The following is a 23,554-nucleotide window of genomic DNA, read 5'->3' as shown; positions in this document are numbered from 1 at the left end:
CCTCGTCTAACACCGATGCCTACATTCTTATTACATTTGATCAAAGCAAATTGTTTCTTGCCAAAATGGCACTCATACATATCATCATCTAAACGAGAAATTGAAATCAAATTCCTACTTAAGGTAGGCACATAAATAACATTATTCAATCTAAGAGTGTGGCCAGTGTGTAGCTCCAACGTGAGAGATCCCACAGCTTCAACATCGGCCTCAACTCCGTTCGCAACCTTAAGCTTTCTTGTTCCTCCTCTTATGGTTTGGATCGTATCGAATCCCTGCATAGAGTTAGCAACGTGAGTGGTTGCCCCTGAATCAATCCACCATGACTTTATTGAAAAATCAACATAAAGTGATTCATCTACAAAAGTAATTTCATCAATACCTCTTTTGTTCATCCATTTTAGAAAGCCTGGGCAGTCCCTTTGATAGTGTCCCTCTTCTTTGCAGAAGTTACAAGCATTTTCTCCAGCAGTGGAGCTGCTAGGAGCAGAAGAAGAACCACCGGCTTCTTTACCCTTGAATGCCTTAGGGTTGAATGGCTTAGTGCCTTCTTTCTTGACTTGCCTTTTTGTTGGGGAACGTAGCAGAAATTCAAAATTTTCCTACGCGTCACCAAGATCTATCTATGGAGAAACCAGCTACGAGTAGAAGGAGAGTGCATCTACATACCCTTGTAGATCGCTAAGCGGAAGCGTTCAAGTGAACGGGGTTGATGGAGTCGTACTCGTCGTGATTCAGATCACCGATGATCCTAGTGCCGAACGGACGGCACCTCCGCGTTCAACACACGTACAGCCCGGTGACGTCTCCCACGCCTTGATCCAGCAAGGAGAGAGGGAGAGGTTGAGGAAGACTCCATCCAACAGCAGCACAATGGCGTGGTGGTGATGGAGGAGCGTGGCAATCCTGCAGGGCTTCGCCAAGCACCTACGGGAGAGGAGGAGGTGTCACGGGAGGGAGGGAGGCGCCAAGGGCTCAGGTATGGATGCCCTCCCTCCCCTCCACTATATATAGGGGCAAGGGAGAGGGGGGAGGCGCAGCCTTGCCCCTTACTCCAAGAAAGGGGTGCGGCCAAGACGGGGGGAGGAGTCCATCCTCCCCAAGGCACCTCGGAGGTGCCTTCCCCCTTGAGGACTCTTCCCTCTAGGGTTCCCTAGGCGCATGGGCCTCTTGGGGCTGGTGCCCTTGGCCCATGTAGGCCAAGGCGCACCCCCTACAGCCCATGTGCCCCCCCGGGGCAGGTGGCCCCACCCGGTGGGCCCCCGGGACCCTTCCGGTGGTCCCGGTACAATACCGATGACCCCGAAACTTGTCCCGATGGCCGAAACAGGACTTCCTATATATAAATCTTTACCTCCGGACCATTCCGGAACTCCTCGTGACGTCCGGGATCTCATCCGGGACTCCGAACAACATTCGGTAACCACATACAAGCTTCCTTTATAACCCTAGCGTCATCGAACCTTAAGTGTGTAGACCCTACGGGTTCGGGAGACATGCAGACATGACCGAGACGTTCTCCGGTCAATAACCAACAGCGGGATCTGGATACCCATGTTGGCTCCCACATGTTCCATGATGATCTCATCGGATGAACCACGATGTCAAGGACTCAATCGATCCCGTATACAATTCCCTTTGTCTAGCGGTATTTTACTTGCCCGAGATTCGATCGCCGGTATACCGATACCTTGTTCAATCTCGTTACCGGCAAGTCTCTTTACTCGTTCCGTAACACATCATCCTGTGATCAACCCCTTGGTCACATTGTGCACATTATGATGATGTCCTACCGAGTGGGCCCAGAGATACCTCTCCGTTTACACGGAGTGACAAATCCCAGTCTCGATCCGCATAAAACAATAGATACTTTCGGAGATGCCTGTAGTGCACCTTTATAGTCACCCAGTTACGTTGTGACGTTTGATACACCCAAAGCACTCCTACGGTATCCAGGAGTTACACGCTCTCATGGTCGAAGGAAGAGATACTTGACATTGGCAAAGCTCTAGCAAATGAACTACACGATCTTTTGTGCTAGTCTTAGGATTGGGTCTTGTCCATCACATCATTCTCCTAATGATGTGATCCCGTTATCAACGACATCCAATGTCCATAGCCAGGAAACCATGACTATCTGTTGATCACAACGAGCTAGTCAACTAGAGGCTCACTAGGGACATATTGTGGTCTATGTATTCACACGTGTATTACGATTTCCGGATAATACAGTTATAGCATGAATAAAATACTATTATCATGAACAAAGAAATATAATAATAACACTTTTATTATTGCCTCTAGGGCATATTTCCAACAGTCTCCCACTTGCACTAGAGTCAATAATCTAGTTCACATCACCATGTGATTAACACTGACAGGTCACATCACCATGTGACCAACATCCAAAGAGTTTACTAGTGTCACTAAACTAGTTCACATCATCATGTGATCAAGACTCAATGAGATCTGGGGTTTGGTCATGTTCTGCTTGTGAGAGAGGTTTTAGTCAACGGGTCTGAACCTTTCAGATCCGTGTGTGCTTTACAAATCTCTATGTCATCTCCTAGATGTAGCTCCCACGTTCTATTTGGAGCTATTCCAAATAACTGTTCTACTTGGAGCTATTCTAAATTGTTGCTCCATTATACGTATCTGGTATCTCTACTCAGAGCTATCCGGATAGGTGTTAAGCTTGCATCGACGTAACCCTTTACGACGAACTCTTTTACCACCTCCATAATCGAGAAAATTCCTTAGTCCACTAGTTACTAAGGATAACTTTGACTGCTGTCCTGTGATCCATTCATGGATCACTCTTGTACCCCTTGACTGACTCATGGCAAGGCACACTTCAGGTGCGGTACACAGCATAGCATACTGAAGAGCCTACGTCTCAAGCATAGGGGACGACCTTCGTCCTTTCTCTCTATTCTGCCGTGGTCGAGCTTTAAGTCTTAACTTCGTACCTTACAACTCAGGCAAGAACTCCTTTTTTGACTGGTCCATCTTGAACACCTTCAAGATCATGTCAAGGTATGTGCTCATTTGAAAGTACCATTAAGCGTTTTGATCTATCCTTATAGATCTTGATGCTCAATGCTCAAGCAGCTTAATCCAGGCTTTCCATTGAAAAACACTTTCAAAATAACCCTATATGCTTTCCAGAAATTCTACGTCATTTCTGATCAACAATATGTCAACAACATATACTCATCAGAAATTCTATAGTGCTCCCACTCACTTCTTTGGAAATACAAGTTTCTCATAAACTTTGTATAGACCCAAAATCTTTGATCATCTTATCAAAGCGTACATTCCAACTCCGAGATGCCTACTCCAGTCCTTAGAAGGATCCCTGGAGCCAGCATACCTTTTAGCATCCTTAGGATCGACAAAAACTTTCTGATTGTATTACATACAACCTTTCCTCACGAAAACCGGTAAGGAAACTCGTTTTGACATCCATCTGCCAGATTTCATAAATACAGCTAATGCTAACATGAATCCGACGAACTTTAAGCATCGCTACGGATGAGAAAATCTCATCGTAGTCAACTCCTTGAACTTGTGAAAAAACTCTTCGCCACAAGTCGAGCTTCATGGACGGTGACATTACCGTCCACGTTCGTCTTCTTCTTGAAGATCCATTTATCTCAATGGCTTGCCGATCATCGGGCAAGTCCACCAAAGTCCATGCTTTGTTCTGATACATGGATCCTATCTCGGATTTCATGGCTTCTAACCATTTGTTGGAATTTGGGCCCACCGTCGCTTCTCCATAGCTCGTAGGTTCATTGTTGTCTAGCAACATGACCTTCAAGACAGGATTACTGTACCACTCTGAAGTAGTACGTATCCTTGTCACCCTACGAGGTACGGCAGTGACTTGATCCGAAACTTCATGATCATTATCATAAGCTTCTACTTCAATTGGTGTAGGTGCCACATGAACAACTTCCTGTGCCCTAATACACACTGGTTGAAGTGATGGTTCAATAACCATATCAAGTCTCCACCATCCTCCCACTCAACTCTTTCGAGAGAAACCTTTCCTCGAGAAAGGACCCGATTCTAGAAACAATTCATATTGCTTTCGGATCTGAGACAGGAGGTATACCCAACTGTTTTGGGTGTCCTATGAAGATGCATTTTATCCGCTTTGGGTTCGAGCTTATCAATCCTGAAACTTTTCCACATAAGCGTCGCAGCCCCAAACCTTTAAGAAACGACAACTTAGGTTTCGGTGTCATCTCAACGGAATTACGTGGTGCCCTATTTAAAGTGAATGTGGTTGTCTCTAATGCCTAACCCATGAACGATAGTGGTAATTCGATAAGAGACATCATGGTACGCACCATATCCAATAGGGTGCAACTATGATGTTCGGACACACCATCACACTATGGTGTTCCAGGCGGTATTAATTGCGAAACAATTTCCACAATGTCTTAATTGTGTGCCAAAACTCGTAACTCAGATATTCATCTCTATGATCATATCATAGACATTTTATCCTCTTGTCACAATGATCTTCTACTTCACTCTGAAATTATTTGAACCATTCAATAATTTAGACTTGTGTTTCATCAAGTAAATATTCTCAACATCTACTCGAATCATCTATGAAGTAAGAACATAACGATATTCACTGCATGCCTCAGCACTCATTGGACTGCACACATCAAAATGTGTTACTTCCAATAAGTTGCTATCTTGTTCCATCTTACTGAAAACGAGGCTTTTCAGTCATCTTGCCCATGTGGTATGATTTGCATATCTCAAGTGATTCATAATCAAGTGAGTCCAAACGATCCATCTGCATGGAGTTTCTTCATGCGTATACACCAATAGACATGGTTCGCATGTCTCAAACTTTTCTAAAACGAGTGAGTCCAAAGATCCATCAACATGGAGCTTCTTCATGCGTTTTATACCATTATGACTTACATGGCAGTGCCACAAGTAAGTGGTACTATCATTACTATCTTATATCTTTTGGTATGAAAATGTGTATCCCTATGATCAAAATTCAATAAACCATTCCTTTAGGTGCAAGAGCACTTATTCAGGTTTAATACTAATCTTGATGGTAGAGGGAGCGTGCGATGTTAGATCACATCAAACTTGGAAACACTTCCAACACGTATCGTCAGCTCACCTTTAGCTAGTCTCCGTTTTATTCCGTAGCTTTTATTTCGAGTTACTAACACTTAGCAACCGAACCGGTATCTAATACCCTGGTGCTACTAGGAGTACTAGTAAAGTACACATTAACATAATGTATATCCAATATACTTCTATCGACCTTGCCAGCCTTCTCATCTACCAAGTATCTAGGGTAATCTTGCTCCAGTGGTTGTTCCCCTTATTACAGAAGCACTTAGTCTCGGATTTGGGTTCAACCTCGGGTTTCTTCATTGGTGCAGCAGCTGATTTGCCGTTTCATGAAGTATCCCTTCTTTCCCTTGCCCTTCTTGAAACTAGTGGTTTCATCAACCATCAACAATTGATGCTCCTTCTTGATTTCTACTTTCGCGATGTCAAACAACGCGAATACCTCAAGGATCATCATCTCTATCCTTGATATGTTATAGTTCATCACGAAGCTCTAGCAGCTTGGTGGCAATGACTTTGGGGAAACATCACTATCTCATCTGGAAGATCAACTCCCACTCGATTCAAGTGATTGTTGTACTCAGACAATCTGAGCACAAGCTCAACGATTGAACTTTTCTCCCTTAGTTTGCAGGCTAAGAAAATCGTCGGAGGTCTTATACCTCTTGACATGGGCACGAGCCTGAAATCCCAATTTCAGCTCTCGAAACATCTCATATGTTCCGCGATGTTTCGAAAAACGTCTTTGGTGCCTCTACTTAAACCATTTAACTGAACTATCACGTAGTTATCAAAACGTGTATGTCCGATGTTCGCAACATCCACAAACGACGTTTGGGGTTCAGCACACTAAGCGGTGCATTAAGGACATAAGCTTTCTACTGTCCGCATAATTGCTACTATCAACTTTCAACTATATTTTCTCTAGGAACATATCTAAAACAGTAGAACTATAGCGTGAGCTACGACATAATTTGCAAAAGGTCTTTTGACTATGTTCAGGATAATTGAGTTCATCTTATGAACTCCCACTCAGATAGACATCCCTCTGGTCATCTAAGTGATCACATGATCCGAGTCAACTAGGCCGTGTCCGATCATCACGTGAGACGGACTAGTCATCATCGGTGAACATCTTCATGTTGATCGTATCTACTATACGACTCATGCTCGACCTTTCGGTCTCCGTGTTCCGAGGCCATGTCTGCACATGCTAGGCTCGTCAAGTTAACCCTAAGTGTTTTCGCTGTGTAAAACTGTCTTACACCCGTTGTATGTGAACGTAAGAATCCATCACACCCGATCATCACGTGGTGCTTAGAAGCGACGAACTGTAGCAACGGTGCATAGTTAGGGGAGAACACTTCTTGAAATTTTGTAAGGGATCATCTTATTTACTACCGTCGTCCTAAGTAAACAAGATGCATAAACATGATAAACATCACATGCAATCAAATAGTGACATGATATGGCCAATATCATTTTGCTCCTTTTGATCTTCATCTTCGGGGCTCCATGATCATCATCGTCACCGGCATTACACCATGATCTCCATCATCATGATCTCCATCATCGTGTCTTCATGAAGTTGTCACGCCAATGACTACTTCTACTTCTATGGCTAACGCGTTTAGCAATAAAGTAAAGTAAGTTACATGGCGTTCTTCAATGACTCGCAGGTCATACAAAAAATAAAGACAACTCCTATGGCTCCTGCCGGTTGTCATACTCATCGACATGCAAGTCGTGAATCCTATTACAAGAACATGATCAATCTCATACATCACATATCATTCATCACATTCTTCTTGGCCATATCACATCACATAGCATACCCTGCAAAAACAAGTTAGACGTCCTCTAATTGTTGTTGCATGTTTTACGTGGCTGCTATGGGTTTCTAGCAAGAACGTTTCTTACCTACGCAAGACCACAACGTGATATGCCAATTGCTATTTACCCTTCATAAGGACCCTTTTCATCGAATCCGTTCCGACTAAAGTGGGAGAGACTGGCACCCGCTAGCCACCTTATGCACCAAGTGCATGTCAATCGGTGGAACCTGTCTCACGTAAGAGTACGTGTAAGGTCGGTCCGGGCCGCTTCATCCCACAATACCGCCGAAACAAGATTGGACTAGTAACGGTAATCATATTGAACAACATCAACGCCCACAACTACTTTGTGTTCTACTCGTGCAAAGAATCTACGCAATAGACCTAGCTCATGATGCCACTGTTGGGGAACGTAGCAGAAATTCAAAATTTTCCTACGTAACACCAAGATCTATCTATGGAGAAACCAGCTACGAGTAGAAAGGGGAGTGCATCTACATACCCTTGTAGATCGCTAAGCGGAAGCGTTCAAGTGAACGGGGTTGATGGAGTCGTACTCGTCGTGATTCAGATCACCGATGATCAAGTGCCGAACGCACGGCACCTCCGCGTTCAACACACGTACAGCCCGGTGACGTCTCCCACGCCTTGATCCAGCAAGGAGGGAGGGAGAGGTTGAGGAAGACTCCATCCAACAGCAGCACAACGGCGTGGTGGTGGTGGAGGAGCGTGGTAATCCCGCAGGGCTTCGCCAAGCACCACGGGAGAGGAGGAGGAACTTGGGAGAGAGGGAGGGGCTGCACCAAAGGCATAAGGTATGTTTGGGAGGCCCTCCTACCCCACTATATATAGGGATCCCAAGGGGGGGTGCGCCAACCCCTAGGAGATCCAATCTCCAAGGGGCGGCGGCCAGGGGAGGAGTCCTCCCCCCCCAAGGCACCTAGGAGGTGCCTTCCCCTGCTGGGACTCTTCCTTTAGGGTTTCCCCAGGCGCATGGGCCTCTTGGGGCTGGTGCCCTTGGCCCATGTAGGCCAAGGCGCACCCCCTACAGCCCATGTGGCCCCCCGGGGCAGGTGGCCCCACCCGGTGGGCCCCCGGGACCCTTCTGGTGGTCCCGGTACAATACCGATGACCCCGAAACTTGTCCCGATGGCCGAAACAGGACTTCCTATATATAAATCTTTACCTCCGGACCATTCCGGAACTCCTCGTGACGTCCGGGATCTCATCCGGGACTCCGAACAACATTCGGTAACCACATACAAGCTTCCTTTATAACCCTAGCGTCATCGAACCTTAAGTGTGTAGACCCTACGGGTTCGGGAGACATGCAGACATGACCGAGACGTTCTCCGGTCAATAACCAACAGCGGGATCTGGATACCCATGTTGGCTCCCACATGTTCCATGATGATCTCATCGGATGAACCACGATGTCAAGGACTCAATCGATCCCGTATACAATTCCCTTTGTCTAGCGGTATTTTACTTGCCCGAGATTCGATCGCCGGTATACCGATACCTTGTTCAATCTCGTTACCGGCAAGTCTCTTTACTCGTTCCGTAACACATCATCCTGTGATCAACCCCTTGGTCACATTGTGCACATTATGATGATGTCCTACCGAGTGGGCCCAGAGATACCTCTCCGTTTACACGGAGTGACAAATCCCAGTCTCGATCCGCATAAAACAATAGATACTTTCGGAGATGCCTGTAGTGCACCTTTATAGTCACCCAGTTACGTTGTGACGTTTGATACACCCAAAGCACTCCTACGGTATCCAGGAGTTACACGCTCTCATGGTCGAAGGAAGAGATACTTGACATTGGCAAAGCTCTAGCAAATGAACTACACGATCTTTTGTGCTAGTCTTAGGATTGGGTCTTGTCCATCACATCATTCTCCTAATGATGTGATCCCGTTATCAACGACATCCAATGTCCATAGCCAGGAAACCATGACTATCTGTTGATCACAACGAGCTAGTCAACTAGAGGCTCACTAGGGACATATTGTGGTCTATGTATTCACACGTGTATTACGATTTCCGGATAATACAGTTATAGCATGAATAAAATACTATTATCATGAACAAAGAAATATAATAATAACACTTTTATTATTGCCTCTAGGGCATATTTCCAACACTTTTCTGAGGCTTAGGGAAACCTTGTCCGTCATGCTTTCTCTTGTTAGAGCCAACATGAAAGACATGGTCTTTTTTCTGCCTCATGATCCTTTCTTCCTCCTGGACGATCCTTGCGGTCATCTCAGAGAGTGGCCATTTTTCCTTTAGAGAGTTATAGTTGACCTTAAATTGTTCAAACTCTTCAGGAAGAGACTCAAGAATAATTATGACAAGAAGGGCTTCACTTAAAGAACACTCCAAAGCCTTAAGCTTGGTGAAAGCATTTACCACCCTCAATATGTGCTGCCTAACATTTCCGTCAATAGTGTATTTCTGAAGAAGTTTAGCAAAAAGCTCATGAGCATACACTTTGTCGGAGCCTTTAAATTGCTCCTCCATTTCAGTGAGGAAATCTTTAGCAGTATCTTTCTTAGGGAGTGCTTCAGAAATGTCCGGCGATATTGTCGCTTTCATGATGAGAAGCGCAATATGGTTGGACTTATTCCACTTTTCCATCTTAACATCATACTCCTTCTTGAGTTCTGCATACCCTGTGACACCTGCCACAGGTGCCACAGGTTTTTCTTCCCTCAAGGCATAGTCAAATTCATTACAACCCAAACATAATTCGACTTGGGACTTCCAACGAGGGAAGTTACTCCCCGTAAGTGGTTCGATCGTGTCGGACCGGAATGGAGCGGAAGCTGAAATCATCATAAAAGTTCATAAGTAAACTTGCATGATTATAAATTTACGTTGGTAAATAAACAAACATGCCAAGTATTTAATTTCAACTCCATGTCAAAACACCGTTGGGCAGAAAAAACATGGAATTAAAATATCATAAGTGATGACTCATAATAATAAAACAACATTGGTCCGAAATAAAATTAGGGTCATGTCATTATTGATTTAAGCATCAACATAAAAAAACAATATCATTATTTGATGCTTAAATAAGTTCATCATGCAAAACACATAATAAATCCTGAATAAAATATCTCGTTGGTTCAATTTTACCCAGAATAATAATGTGTTCATTATATTTTTATGCATTTTTTTAAACAGTGCAAAAACATAATAACTATTAACTTAAACGCACTGGAAAAACAAAAAAAATGGCGACAGTGATTTTGGCCCAAGAAAACCCACGGCTGTGCGAAATGCGGATCAGTCCAGTAGCGTATTTTTTTTTGGCTGGACTGAGACAATCTGGGCTGAAGCCCGCGGCCGGATATGGCCCGTTAAACCCCCGAAGGCCCGAAGCGGTGCTCCGCGTCGCTGTGAGCCGCTCGATCAAATGGGACGGCCGGCGCGGCTTGGAGCCCGAACAAAAATGCCGACCGGCCTAACCCTAGTCACTTTCTCCCCTGACCCCTCCGCCCCCGCGTTTATCGCTACAGAGGGCGGCGACGGCGGACAACGGCGGCCCGACGCGCACCGGCCAAGGCGGCGCTGCGGCTGCGCTCGTCGGAGCAGCGTGCCGCGGACTTAGTCCGGCGCGCTCCTCCGTCAAGCGTGGCTGCTGACGCCGCGCGCGAGGGACGGGGTATGCTCGCCCGGGATTCCATTTCGGGGTGACGGCGGCGAGCACGACCACAAGGCCGAGCTGGCGTTCGTCCATAAGCACGGCGGCAGCGGCTCAAGTTCTTTCCGCACGTCGTCCCGAGGACGGCGGCGTCACGGCGTCTCCGCCCTCGCACCGCGGTGGATGCGATGCGGGCCCCGAAGGGAAGAGGCGGCTACGCAGCGCATTAGGTGAGGATTCTCCTCATTTCTTCTCCAATTCGTTTTCATCAGTGCTTGATTTGGGGAAAAATAGTCCTAATTGCAGAATTAGGGTTCTTACGAATTGGGGAAAAGATCTAGGGTTCTTAAACATGAGGGGTTCCTACTGTTGATGTGCGTGTATCCCTCTGCCTTGTGTGTTGATAATGCATACGGAAACAGGACTTAATCATGATGAATTTTAATCAACTTAACATGAAGGTGAGCATTAGATCTTAACTTAGATTAATTAGAATTGATGAACTTAGGTGGCACTACTGATCCGTAGCAAATTGGAATTAAAACATCATCAACAGTGGGCAATTGACATCAACATCAAAAAACAGTAGCAATCAAACTTGATCTACAGAGGGCCTAAACTTAAGATTGGTTTACTGAACATGATATAGGGATCTAAAAGCAATCATATCTGGCGACTGATACCATTGTTGGAAAAATTATGCATCTCTGGGATGCTATTAGCAGGAACAGATTGCATCTAGAACACCTAAAACATGAACAGAGAAGGGTTTAGGGGATCATTACATGTCACGGTAGTGGACATGATCGCCTGCTTGGTGCAGGCTTGATGCAGAGATGATGTAGTCGAGGTAGAAGTCCTCCTCAACGTCCTGATGCCCTCAGGACGCCACCGGCACTGCCCGGGGACGGGAGCGGCGGCTGGAGTAGGTCTTCCCGTCGCTGCAGCGCTCCCCCTGATCGGATGGGGTGAGAGAATATCGGGAGGGGAGTGAAACCGTACGAGCATTGTGATCGCGCAGGCTGCCAACCCTCTCCCGTTCCCTTTTATGTAGGGCTGGCGACAGGAGACCTAAACCATCAGTTGGTTTGGGTGCCCCCGATCAGGGCGCCTTAGTTGGGATAAAAACCTCACGTACGTTGGTGCGTGGGGCCTTTTCATTAACGTTATCTTTCTCCTTTTTTTTCTGTTAAACTAATAGATCTAACTGGTCTGTTTAAGCCGTCAGATCAAAACCAACAGTCCGATCCAGACCACACACACCGCCACCGTCCGCGGCACCGACGTCTTCCTCACCCACGTCCCCGACGTTGAAGACGAAGGGTCCGACCAGGATCATGCCTCTGCCGTCCGCGGCGGCGCCGCCTCTAGATTGAACGATCGAAGCGAGGCCGACCAGATACACCGAACAAAGCAGCAGAACGGCCTGAAACACCACGCCGGCCAATCGCAGCCCACGCAGCCGAGAGAAAGCAAAGACCTATTTATAACCCACGAAAGGCAGAAAGAGAAAACGAAAACGAACACGGGACATCTGCCGCGAGGACTCTAGATTGAACGCTTGAAGCGGCACCAATTAGCAACGACGGCGTCTCTAGATCAGACGATCAAAGCGGTACAAAAACACATGAAAAATCGGCACCTACCGGAAAAAATCAACACACTCTAGAAAGGCCAACCAAAGCGGCATCGATAATTACATGAAAAAACACCGGCCGGACCAACAGGTGACAGCGGCATGCACGCAAACCACAACATCAGGAATAGAAAGGGACATATCGATTAATTCAAATAGGAAAACCACAGGGTCGGGGATAGAAAGGGACAGATCGATTAATTCAAATAGAAACAAGCACCGAAGAAGGGAAGCGTGACAGCGACGCTGCCTCACATGCAATCAAAAAACGCTAAGCCAACCAAACCGAACGCCACACCCGTTCAAATTTTTTGAAACAAAACCCTGAATCCACAAGGCAGTTCTACCCCGCCAGGTACCAAACTAATAGCACGTGTCACAAGCATAATTCACCATAGGTCTCTTCCACACAAGTGGCTAAACCTCAGCGCGAAAACCTTGCCTGAATAGATGCTTGGGTATACATGCAACTCTTCTGCATGATTGAAAAAAATAACTGCCGGGTCGGGCGCCAGCCGGCAAGATACACAGCTGACGCCTCTCTAGCAAGCTCCCCTACTTCCCTTATTTGTGGTGATTCACGCGGAGCGTGCCAATCCACCTAGTACTTGCAATCTTAAGCTAATTTGGTGTTCATGTAGAACCTTGTGGGTGGAGGAAACGAAAGTTCAGTGTAAATAGTAAGTAGTTCAGCTAAATGAGTAGTAATACAACATCATCATACACACTGCAGAGAACAAAGGCTTCATGGAACAGCAGCTATCTTACTGCTTCTAATCTCATGATCCGTAGTTGTACAGAGATAAACAGCCAGTTGTAGCATCTCATCGCTCAAGCCGCGCACTGCAACACCGCACAGTGTCATCGCCTCACTAATCTCTATTATTAAAGGGCAATCTGTAGTCGTCGTGATGGTTCAACCAGCATCGATCCCCCCTCCTTCGCTCCTCCCCTCGAGAGATCCCACACCTAAAAAATCGCTAGGAAAGAATCCACGTTCACAACCAACCAGCCTCCCTCCCCCTACGATTCTCACTTTTCAGGTAAGATAAAAAGAAAAAGAAAAAGAGAACGCTCCCACGATCCCTCCTTTTAACTTCCTCTCACGAACGGCCTCCCTCTGCTCCGCCGCTGGTTCCCCTTCTCCATCTGCAGTCACACGCCCGCACCACACCCCTGTTTTCTCCTTCCTTCGGGCGGTCACCTTGCTCCTCCGCCTCGTGAACGGGATCGATCGATGTGGCCAATGGAGATTGCGAGCTCCGGCAGGGCAGAGTCAACCGCCAATACACGGTTCACCGGCACCCTCCGTCGCCCTCGCACGGCGCCAACCGCTTCCCATGTCTCGAGAGAGCATGAGTGGGTCTAATTCCTCTATGTCTATCCATGTTGCGTTGTGGTAATCTCTCTCTCTCTCTCTCTGGAACACACATAACACAGATTAATGAGGAGATGAATAAGAGCATCTCGATCATTATCCGTCTCTGCCTGGTGATCAACCCTCATCTGGTCTGACGTCCCGGCCAACTGCAATCAATCGTCGTCGTCTGGATCGATCTTCTTCGATTTGGCCGATAGGGATTGGGATGAACAGGCGGGATGATGTTCTTAGCATCTTGCTACAACGATGTGGATATACTCATTGATCTAGCCCCACTCGCCCCGATTGCCAGGACGCCCCCAAGTCGCGCTTCAAGCTCCAGGCACGCAATCCTCTGTTCCTCAACCTATTTTTCTTCTGCATTATTATTCACATTTGGACACCTACATGGTCAAATTAGAACACAAGTGGGCGTCCATAAGATTGAAAGCACCTGTGGCTATGTGTGTGTAAGAGTAACAATGATAGGCAAAACCACAACAGAAGTATCAAGTATCAACCCATATATCTGGAACATCCTCTGTGCCTGTCCGTACAAAAATTCAGAGTCCGAAAAGCTGATGGCCAGGGCAGGACTGCTCGTCTCGGCTTCGCAGAATCGCAGCCGAGAGCGACGGTGACGGCCGCCAGCTGCTCGTGGGGCTAGCGGAGGGCGCGGCTGGGGCACGTGGTCATGCTTGGGACATCTGCGGAGCGGAGCGGCATGTGCACGAGTGCAGGGCAGCAGTAGCCAGGGTGGCAGGAGAGGAGAGGACCCAGGACACGTTGTGTTCATGTAGTTTTCCTCTTTGTATCCTCTAGCTCTGACTACGGTTTCCTCTTGCATCCTGTAGCTCTAAGAATGACTTGTGCAGATAAAGATGAAAAATCTAGAGGAAGATTTTGGTGAGCAAGAAGAACAAGGTAATTTATTCTGGTCAACAAAACAAGTTTGTTCCTACACTTTGATGTTATGATTAGTGCTTATTCACTAACAATGGAAGTACTGATGGGTATAGCATGGTCTGACCAAGAGAAAAAATACTTTTCTACAGGTTATTTTATTAATGATAATAATAAAATATCATCATGGAATATTAATATAAGATCATAGTACGTACTTTGTTTGCTTGATATATGTATATTACATTCTCTATGTATATGCTCATGCCATCAAAAGTCTTTATTTCCTAGAGATAAAACAGCTACATTATCACACATTTTATATGTTCATTTAGACTAATGATTCTAATATTTGTTTAGCAATCTTTTGCAGATTTTGAGGTTGCTCCATTCCATATTGTTGAGCTTCGTAAAAATGGAGAGGGGACTTGTCGCGGATTCATCATCTATGATCTCACGTGTCAAATTTCTCATTCCATATTTTTTTCAAACATATTGAATGAGTTTGACTCTTAGTACTCTTACATAAGTGCCAACATTCATAAGGTAGTTATACATGAGTTTATCATTATAATTTAAATACGGTTTTCTAATCTTTCACAAGTGCAACAAAACAGATATGATATGCTACTGAGCTTTCATATTAGACTGTCAATGCTACTTATTGTAGATATGTTGCTACGCTCTTAAGCTTTCATATTAGGATTTTAACATTCCTTAAGTACTTCCCTTTACTCCTAGCCTTCAAGGTATGATGATCAGGGTCAGGTTTCACTAATTAACTGATGGATTTGTGCAAATATTTTGGGATCAACTGAAAAGAAAATTCAACTTCTTGATTTACCAATTTAGCGAACCAGATCAAAGAGTTGTGTAGCCATTAGATGGACAGCTTCACACTGGTGTAAGTATTCATGCCGCTGTAATATAAGGCTTCTTTACCTTCTACTTATATTTGCTACTGTAAAGGAGAAACCATCTATCTTGGTGTGTCATTGATTTTGTAAGGGAAGGTGTGTTATTGTTATATTGTGTAAATTGTAACCAAGCATATGAAAGATTTGCTATATGGTTCTGTTAGTCAAAAGTCATTATTCATGTTTCAAGGGGATGACATATAACTTTAAGCAAAACATGAAGCAGACTTTTGCTTTAGGTACTCCCTCCATGAAATATAATGCCCCTGACTTTGCTTGTGCGACTTTGGTCATTTCTATATACAAAAGTACATGCATTGGACATGTATAAATTGTATTGTCTTATTTTTCTAGCAAAACAATTTTAATTCATATATGTTTATACTAATTTTGTAGAGATACAGTAAGTGATAATAATTATTAAAGTTGTGAGATGAAAATCAGATAAGTAGTATTAGAAAGGAGGGAGTACTATTTATTGGCGTCATTTAATATCCAAATATTTTGTTTCAAATAAAGTGCCATTTAGTCATTAGTTTTTCTTTCCCGTGGCATGCACGTGCCTCTAATCTTTATGGTGTTGGCCGATGTACCTAGACTGTAGATGGAATCCTAATGATCTTCACTACCAGTTACACCAGGTGACAGATTGCTTCAATAAAGCTTTTGTCTGCGACGCAATTAAAATGGTGTGACACAGACAAGGCAACAAATTGTAAAAGTAATAGAGTTGACACTTCAGTTTCGGATTCAATTTTAGTCTTTGAAAGTCATCATAAAAAAACTTATTCATAAAACTTAGCGATCATAGAACTTCTATGATACCCCTAAATAAATAATGTATTTGCTATAACCAAACCGATCAGATTATCTTATACTCCAAAGTAAGCACATCAAACATTGAATAGTGCAATGATTTGATTGGTTACATCATTATTTTTTGATATCTCCCGTGGCAACGCACGGGCATTCGACTAGTTAATTATAACAAACTCAAAGGTCCTTGGTAGAACAGGTTAAGCTGCAACACATTTTAGGTGTCATCCTCTGTTTTCTCATTCATCCGACGTCAGGAGCACACTGCCCCTGCAGCAGGGGCAGTCGCCGTGGGATCGAAGCCACCGCTCCAGGCACGCCGAGTGGAAGACATGCTTGCAGCGCAGCTGCATAAGCCCGTCTGCCTCGCCGCACCTCTCCAAGCATATCGAGCACTCCAGTGAAGGCCCGGTGTTTTCGCCTTCTTCCACGTCTTCGCAAGCCGTTTCTTGTAGCACAGGGATCGGTTCGGTGCACGGGGTGACAGGCATACACTTATCCACGGTGCTGAAAGGCTCAGGGAATGTTTCTTGAACTTCGTTGTAGGTGGTGATGGATACACTGGATTGGAAGTAACTGGTTAGGCTACCAAGTTCGCTATCGGACAAGTTGGAGACACCAATGTCAGCAGGATGAGTTACTACTCCAGCCCAAATGGTTTCGGAGCACGAAGTGTTTTCCCTGAAACAATGGTCAAACATGCGTAAATCGAATATAAATTAAACTCTGCAATGAAAAAACAATGTGACGATTATTGTTGCGGACCTCCTTCCTGACAAGTCCACACTATTAAGCCTCTGAAGAAGCCTTTCCCTAGCCTGTTGAACAGCATCAGGGAGCCGTCCATGATCCGACACACTGCGGTTTAGCCTTGAGCTGGAGCATGCGACCCCTATATGTTCTAGTTTGTTTCCAGCACATCCCATAAGCTTAGCACCATCTCTTTGGTTTGCTGGAACAAGGTCCTGAACCTGATTTTTTTTAAGATAACAGATGTTAGAAACTATTCTCCGCCAAAAGTGGTTAGATGCATGCCTGGAAATAGCTCGATGACACATAAGAAATAACGGCCAGCTCATGACATCAATAGGAGATTCTACGCATATTTAACTAACTTTCCTTAGGCTACAAGCCCGCGATAAGGGTCAAGAGTTCATCTGCTCATACTCCCTCCTTCCATTTATATAGGGCCTAATGCGTTTTTTAAGACCGTCTTTGACTATTGACAAGATTAATACTATATGAGATTTATAACGTGAAAATTATAGCATTGCAAGCTCCTTTCACATATGAATTTGACAGTATGCTTTGTGTAAGTTGCGTGTCATATATTATTGTTCCAAGATTTGGTCAAAGTTAGCCTCGAAAAACGCATTAGGCCCTATATAGGTGGAAGGAGGGAGTAACTGAGATATGTTTCAAAACTGTATTTGCTCGATTATCGGAATTCTAGCAAGTATTTTGGTAGAAATCGATCAGACATGAGGAATATTTGACATAATAACACTCACTAGACAAATGGCTGCTCCTTCTGAAAATAAACATTCAGACGGTAAGCAATCACAGAGATTAGCACTTTGTGGTTCCCACAATGATTTCGGCCACTTAAAGCTGTGGCGTAATCATTCTACCAAAGCCCGCAACTCATCCATGTTACGGAATAGCTGTTCAAAAGAACTATCATTGTCATGCACACACTGAACTTTCCACAATAGATTAGTAGAGCCTCATTTTCTAGGAAAGAATATTCCAGTATATGCTGGTTCTATGACAACACTTACTATAAAAGTATGGTTCTCAGTTAAATACACGAACCCCCTAAATTCTAAAACTGGTTACCTATATATACTTTGGAAAAAGACTGCACAAATTTTCTGGTACCAGCTGAGATTTGCTAAAAACATCTGCAGCCTGTTTTGTGAATGTATATGAGGAAATACGAGACTGTCCCTTCGTTGCAAAACTAAATAAAAGAACACTCATGAACAAACTAACAAAAGCTACATGCAACACAATCATCCCTATACAGTGAGCAATTTGTGTGTGGGCCAAACATGTAGGCAGTCAGGTATTGAACCAAGGGTACACACATCAACAGAAGTGCAGATGGTCATGGTTCCACACCCTGGTTCATCTCAATTCCCAACCAATCCCGGCAAACATACACCAAGATTACATAATACATATTCTACTTGGTCTTCATGTTAGTCCCACTAAAATAATAGGTACTAGTATTTCTTCCTTTATCTAAAATACAAAATCTAGTATGGTAACAATAGCTTTTCTGAATCAAGTACTAGCAAAATGGGCTCAGAGCTTTGCTCCTCCGTCCATGTATAAAGTACTAGCAATATGAATTTTACCCACCTTGTTCTTGAATTTTGACTAGCTGTAACTGCTCTAACCCCATGGCGTCCCTCCCCACACCCTATTGCACTATCTAGTTTGTCAACCAAACGTCTCGATATTTTTCCGCGGACGCGCATCCAAACGCACCCCTGAATTGCTGCCTCAACCCTTAACATCCGGACTCGCAAAAACAAGCCCCCGCAATTCGCGGCAACTGAAGCTCTAGACAGAAACAAAACCAGAAAGAGAAAAACGTAACAGAGCGCAGGCCACTTTCAGCCAGAGTAGGGAGGGGATCGAGGGAGATGAGACGGCGCGAACTCACCGGCTTGTGATGATGGTGGTGGTGGTGAGAGACGGCCGAGCTGCGCTGGCGGCGGGGAGCGGAGGCGCTCGCCCCGCGGCAGGGCCGGCGGCGCGGGTCGGGGGGCTCCGGGGGCGCCGGCGAGGGGCGGCGCTGGAAGTAGAGGAGCTTGGAGGCGATCGGCATGCAAGGGAGGGAGATGTGGCAAACTGTTGCAGCTCCACCTGCCTCTCACACCTCGGTGTCTCTCCCTCCCTCTTGCAGTAGCACTAGTTGCTTTATTTCTCTCCGGAGAAAGAAAAAAAAAGAGCGGTAGTGGCTTTATTTATTGCAGCGTTTCAGTTCTCTTTTCGTGTTGCGCCTCTCCCTTTCTTTCTCGGGTCAGATTTTTCGCGCACTCTTGGGATTTTCTTTAGGGTCTCTTGGGGATTTTTGTTGCTGTCGTTGCGTCGTCCGATCGAGAAAATGGACGGTGGGATGGGCAGCTGATGAAAGGGATGTGACCTGCGGGAACAGTAGAAGTGTGACATCCTAGTATTACTTGGAACAGTCGTCTTCTTGCTCCAACGATAGCTACTAAATATCTTCTACTCCCTCCGTTCCTAAATACGGAGTATTTGTCTTTCTAGAGATTTCAACAAGTGTCTATATACGAAGCAAAATAAATGAATCTACATTCTAAAATATATCTATATACATCAATATGTGGTAGTCTATTTAAAATCTCTAAAAAGACAAATATTTAGGAACGGATGGAGTAGGTAAGGGCCCTATAATTCACAGGATTCACCTGCAAAAAAAAATTCAGGGGATTCTAAAAACATGCTAGGAATAGAAAAAACATAGAATTGTAATGTCATATCCATTTGAATCTTATAGAATTTGTGTATGTTTGATTGTATCACTGAAAAACAAAGGATTGCTTTTTAGATTTTTTTTGAGTGGATGCTAAATTTTAATACAAAGGAATATTTTCAAAAATATTTCCCGGATAACGTTTGCATCCTCTGTCTTACCGCGGCTGCTGGCACAGAGTTAGCCGATGCTTATTCCTCAGATACCGTATATGGATTGCATCAAACGACCAACGACGTTGCGCTATCTGAAGAGCAGCTGAAGTCAGCACGATGCCTACTGCCCGGAATGCTTCAAAAATGCCAGTCAATCAAGCACGGTGCAGGATTACTTTGGAGTAAGCTTTGATCCTAATGAAACCATGTGGTTGCTTCACCGCAGGCGAGCTAGCTTGTCTTGCTGCTAGTGCGTCTCTCCGCGACCTTGAGGGCCGTTTCAGAAGTTGGTGGCCGTCATAATCCGAAACCGAGACTCGACCAGCAAGGTTAAAATGGCGCCAAATGTCTTCGCTCTACTAATTAACTACTACTCCCGCGATCAAGTACTTATCCGACTGCGAACGTTACGAGTGCGACGGCAACATTCGAATGTGATGCGACTGTGGTTACGTTTTTTGCCAGTGCGATCAGGTTGCCCCGTTATAAAACTCACCACGAGAGACTCGTGGAGGGCCAGCGCTAATAACTCTCCGGCTTTTGAGTTTTTGACCACCCCAACGCCACGAGCATGCTGGCCGCGCTAATCAAGGAGGCAGGGAACAGGTGGCAGTGCCATGCTCGCCGGTATCTCACACGTGGCGCCGCATGCTGGCCCTACTCACAAGTCAAACTTTCCTGACTCCACCAGGCAAATCTCACTCTCTTCGTGACTTCGTCTAACGAACTCTCAAGTCTCAGTCTACTCTCTCGCACGCTGTCTGTCTCTGCATGATACGTACACAGGAGCGGTGCAGTTTTTTGACACCACGGTTTGGTGGAACCGCTGGCCGTTACGAGTCGCTTTCGCGTGACGAGACGCCGTCTGATTCGTGTCTCAGGAGTGCAGAGGGTGGCTTCCGTGGTGAGCTAGTAGTAGGCTGAAAGAGTGAGAGATATGTCATCACTCTCAGAGGCCACCAAGGTACCACCGAGGTGATTTTTTCAAAAGAAATATTTTTTTACAGACTTTACTCCATGAATTTAGGGCCACGTTACGCGCCGGCCGACAGATCTTTTCAAAAGATCCGCCACCTCATGTCCGTTCGATCCAGCGTCAACACTTCCTCATTATTGCAGTTGTGTTACAGAATCCTTTGCAACAAAGCTTATATTGTAGAAACTTTTTGCAATATAGGTGATGTTGCCGAATTTTTTTCATTCACTATTTTTGCAACATGGTTGTTGTTTTAAAAAAAATTGCAACACAGACGATGTTGCAGAAAATATACTTTTTTCGTCTTCATTTTTCTTTGCAACATGTATGTTGTTGCGGAAGGCAATTTACACCACAAATGATGTTGCAGAAAAATCGCAAAAATAAAACACGATGGACACGCGTCATACAGAGGAGGAGGCGGATCGCTCGCATGCGATCCGCAAGCTGAAGGCAAGCATTTCCCATGAATTTAGGCATAGAATCTTAAATCTCAAAATGAAAGGGCATCTTCAACACGGCCACCGAATGCCCACAAACGACGACGCGTCCGGGCACTTTTTGCCATCCAACATGATGTCGTAGACGTCCAAACCTCTGCCACGTACGCGTTCGACAAGCAGTCCAACTCAGAAGCCTGTTCTGCAACCGCTCCAACCGTTCTTTCAGAAAGAGGCGCCATATTCATGCCAGTCTAGGGTAGACGGGATCGCCCTGCAACATGTCGTGCATTGAAGTGGCACGCCGGTGGAGAGCGTCGCACGCTCGCTCTCCGTGTCACCTTCAATGCCGACTCAGAGCAACACTACCGGACAGGGTGACGAGACGGCTTCCTAGTGCATTGAAGCCGCCTGCCCGTCCATCTGCCTGCCCTTGAACAGGCGCGACGTTCGAGAAACCCACTCCGAGCGCCAGCATTCGAAGCACCCATTGGCTTGGCGCCTGATATGTAAGCACGAAACGCAAAGTAGAAGCCGCACCACCTCCGCTTTTCCTTCCTCCTCTGCCCACGGCTGTCGGCGCGCCTCCCCTTCCCTTCCTCCTTCCACGACAACCACCGAGACAATAACGGTGATTGGCAATGGGTTGTGGAAGCGGCTCTTGTTGGCGTAGAAGCACAAGATGGCGCCCCTTGCGAAAGTCTGGCGGGCCCAACATGCACGACACAAAGAGGCTGGATTGCCCCCGAGGTTGCCGGAAGAGAACTCGGAGGACGAGGACTGAACGATGGAGGGGGCGTCCGGTGAAAAACCTGCGCCCGTGCCGGTCGCCAACTTACCTTGGCGCAGGCGCAGTGATACGTCTCCAACGTATCTATAATATTTTATTGTTCCATGCTATTATATTATCTGTTTTAGATGTTTAATGGGCTTTATTATACACTTTTCTATTATTTTTGGGACCAACCTATTAACCGGAGGCCCAATCCAAATTGCTGGTTTTTTGCCTATTTCAGTGTTTCGCAGAAAAGGAATATCAAACGGAGTCCAAACGGAATGACACCTTCGGGGGAGTGATTTTTGGAACAATCGTGATCCAGAGGACTTGGAGTGGACGTCAAGAAAGAAGCGAGGAGACCACGAGGCAGGTAGGCGCGCCTGCCCCCCCTGGGCGCTCCCCCCACCCTCGTGGGCCCCTCGCAGCTCCATCGACCTACTTCTTCCTCCTATATATACCCATATACCCCAAAAACATCCAGGACAACCATAGATCGGGAGTTCCGCCGCCGCAAGCCTCTGTAGCCACCAAAAACCTCTCGGGAGCCCGTTCCGGCACCCTGCCGGAGGGGGAATCCATCACCCGTGGCCATCTTCATCATCCCAGTGCTCTCCATGACGAGGAGGGAGTAGTTCACCCTCGGGGCTGAGGGTATGTACCAGTAGCTATGTGTTTGATCTCTCTCTCTCTCTCTCTCTCTCTCTCTCTCGTATTCTTGAGGTGATACGATCTTGATGTATCATGAGCTTTGCTATTATAGTTGGATCTTATGATGTTTCTCCCCCTCTACTCTCTTGTAATGGATTGAGTTTTCCCTTTGAAGTTATCTTATCGTATTGAGTCTTTAAGGTGAGAACACTTGATGTATGCCTTGCATGTGCTTATCTATGGTGACAATGGGATATTCACGTAATCTACTTGATGTACGTTTTGGTGATCAACTTGCAGGTTCACCTTGTGAACTTATGCATAGGGGTTGGCACATGTTTTCGTCTTGACTCTTCGGTAGAAACTTTGGGGCACTCTTTGAAGTACTTTGTGTTGGTTGAATAGATGAATCTGAGATTGTGTGATGCATATCGTATAATAATGCCCAGTTTTGGTTGATTTGTGTCTTAAGGTGTTATTCTAGTACGAACTCTATGATAGATCGAACAGAAAGAATAGCTTCATGTTATTTTACTACGGACTCTTGAATAGATCGATCAGAAAGGATAACTTTGAGGTGGTTTCGTACCCTACAATAATCTCTTTGTTTGTTCTCCGCTATTAGTGACTTTGGAGTGACTCTTTGTTGCATGTTGAGGGATAGTTATATGATCCAATTATGTTATTATTGTTAAGAGAACTTACCCTAGTGAAAGTATGAACCCTAGGCCTTGTTTCCTAGCATTTCAATACCGTTTACGCTCACTTTTACCACTTGTTAGCTTGCTGTTTTTATATTTTAAG

The 23,554-nt window shown here is 45.4% G+C and overlaps 2 protein-coding genes across 2 annotated transcripts; both read right to left on the bottom strand.

Moving 5' to 3' along the window:
* Positions 1-157: 157 nt before the first annotated feature.
* LOC119305253 lies at positions 158-9,869 on the bottom strand. Its single transcript, XM_037581824.1, has 3 exons — positions 9,106-9,869; positions 383-565; positions 158-275 (listed from the first exon to the last, which is right to left on the bottom strand). Exons 1-3 carry the CDS (start codon positions 9,800-9,802, stop codon positions 229-231), a joined length of 927 nt encoding a protein of 308 aa, XP_037437721.1. The 5' UTR covers positions 9,803-9,869; the 3' UTR covers positions 158-228.
* A 6,403-nt stretch (positions 9,870-16,272) lies between these two features.
* LOC119307642 (probable E3 ubiquitin-protein ligase RHY1A) lies at positions 16,273-19,152 on the bottom strand. The gene is made up of 3 exons (XM_037583713.1): positions 18,920-19,152; positions 17,011-17,216; positions 16,273-16,926 (listed from the first exon to the last, which is right to left on the bottom strand). The coding sequence occupies exons 1-3, from the start codon at positions 19,082-19,084 to the stop codon at positions 16,485-16,487; spliced, it is 813 nt and encodes a 270-aa protein (XP_037439610.1). The 5' UTR covers positions 19,085-19,152; the 3' UTR covers positions 16,273-16,484.
* Between the last annotated feature and the right edge of the window lie 4,402 nt (positions 19,153-23,554).

This window comes from Triticum dicoccoides, chromosome 5B (assembly GCF_002162155.2).
Source record: "Triticum dicoccoides isolate Atlit2015 ecotype Zavitan chromosome 5B, WEW_v2.0, whole genome shotgun sequence".
In the NCBI taxonomy this organism is placed as follows: domain Eukaryota; kingdom Viridiplantae; phylum Streptophyta; class Magnoliopsida; order Poales; family Poaceae; genus Triticum; species Triticum dicoccoides.
This window is presented reverse-complemented; position numbering and strand designations above follow the sequence as displayed.

Bases quoted from the DNA above. Each gene is read 5' to 3' on its own strand.
- LOC119307642 (XM_037583713.1), bottom strand. From the start codon at position 19,084: ATGCCGATCGCCTCCAAGCTCCTCTACTTCCAGCGCCGCCCCTCGCCG. The intron at 17,217-18,919 runs GTGAGTTCGCGC...AAAAAAAATCAG, and splicing joins ACCACCATCATCACAAGCCG to GTTCAGGACCTTGTTCCAGC. The intron at 16,927-17,010 runs GTCCGCAACAAT...CCATTGTTTCAG, and splicing joins GTGGACTTGTCAGGAAGGAG to GGAAAACACTTCGTGCTCCG.
- LOC119305253 (XM_037581824.1), bottom strand. From the start codon at position 9,802: ATGATGATTTCAGCTTCCGCTCCATTCCGGTCCGACACGATCGAACCA. The intron at 566-9,105 runs GTGTTGGAAATA...CCCCAACAAAAA, and splicing joins TTTCCCTAAGCCTCAGAAAA to GGCAAGTCAAGAAAGAAGGC. The intron at 276-382 runs GTATTGATGAAA...AACTCTATGCAG, and splicing joins AAAATGGATGAACAAAAGAG to GGATTCGATACGATCCAAAC.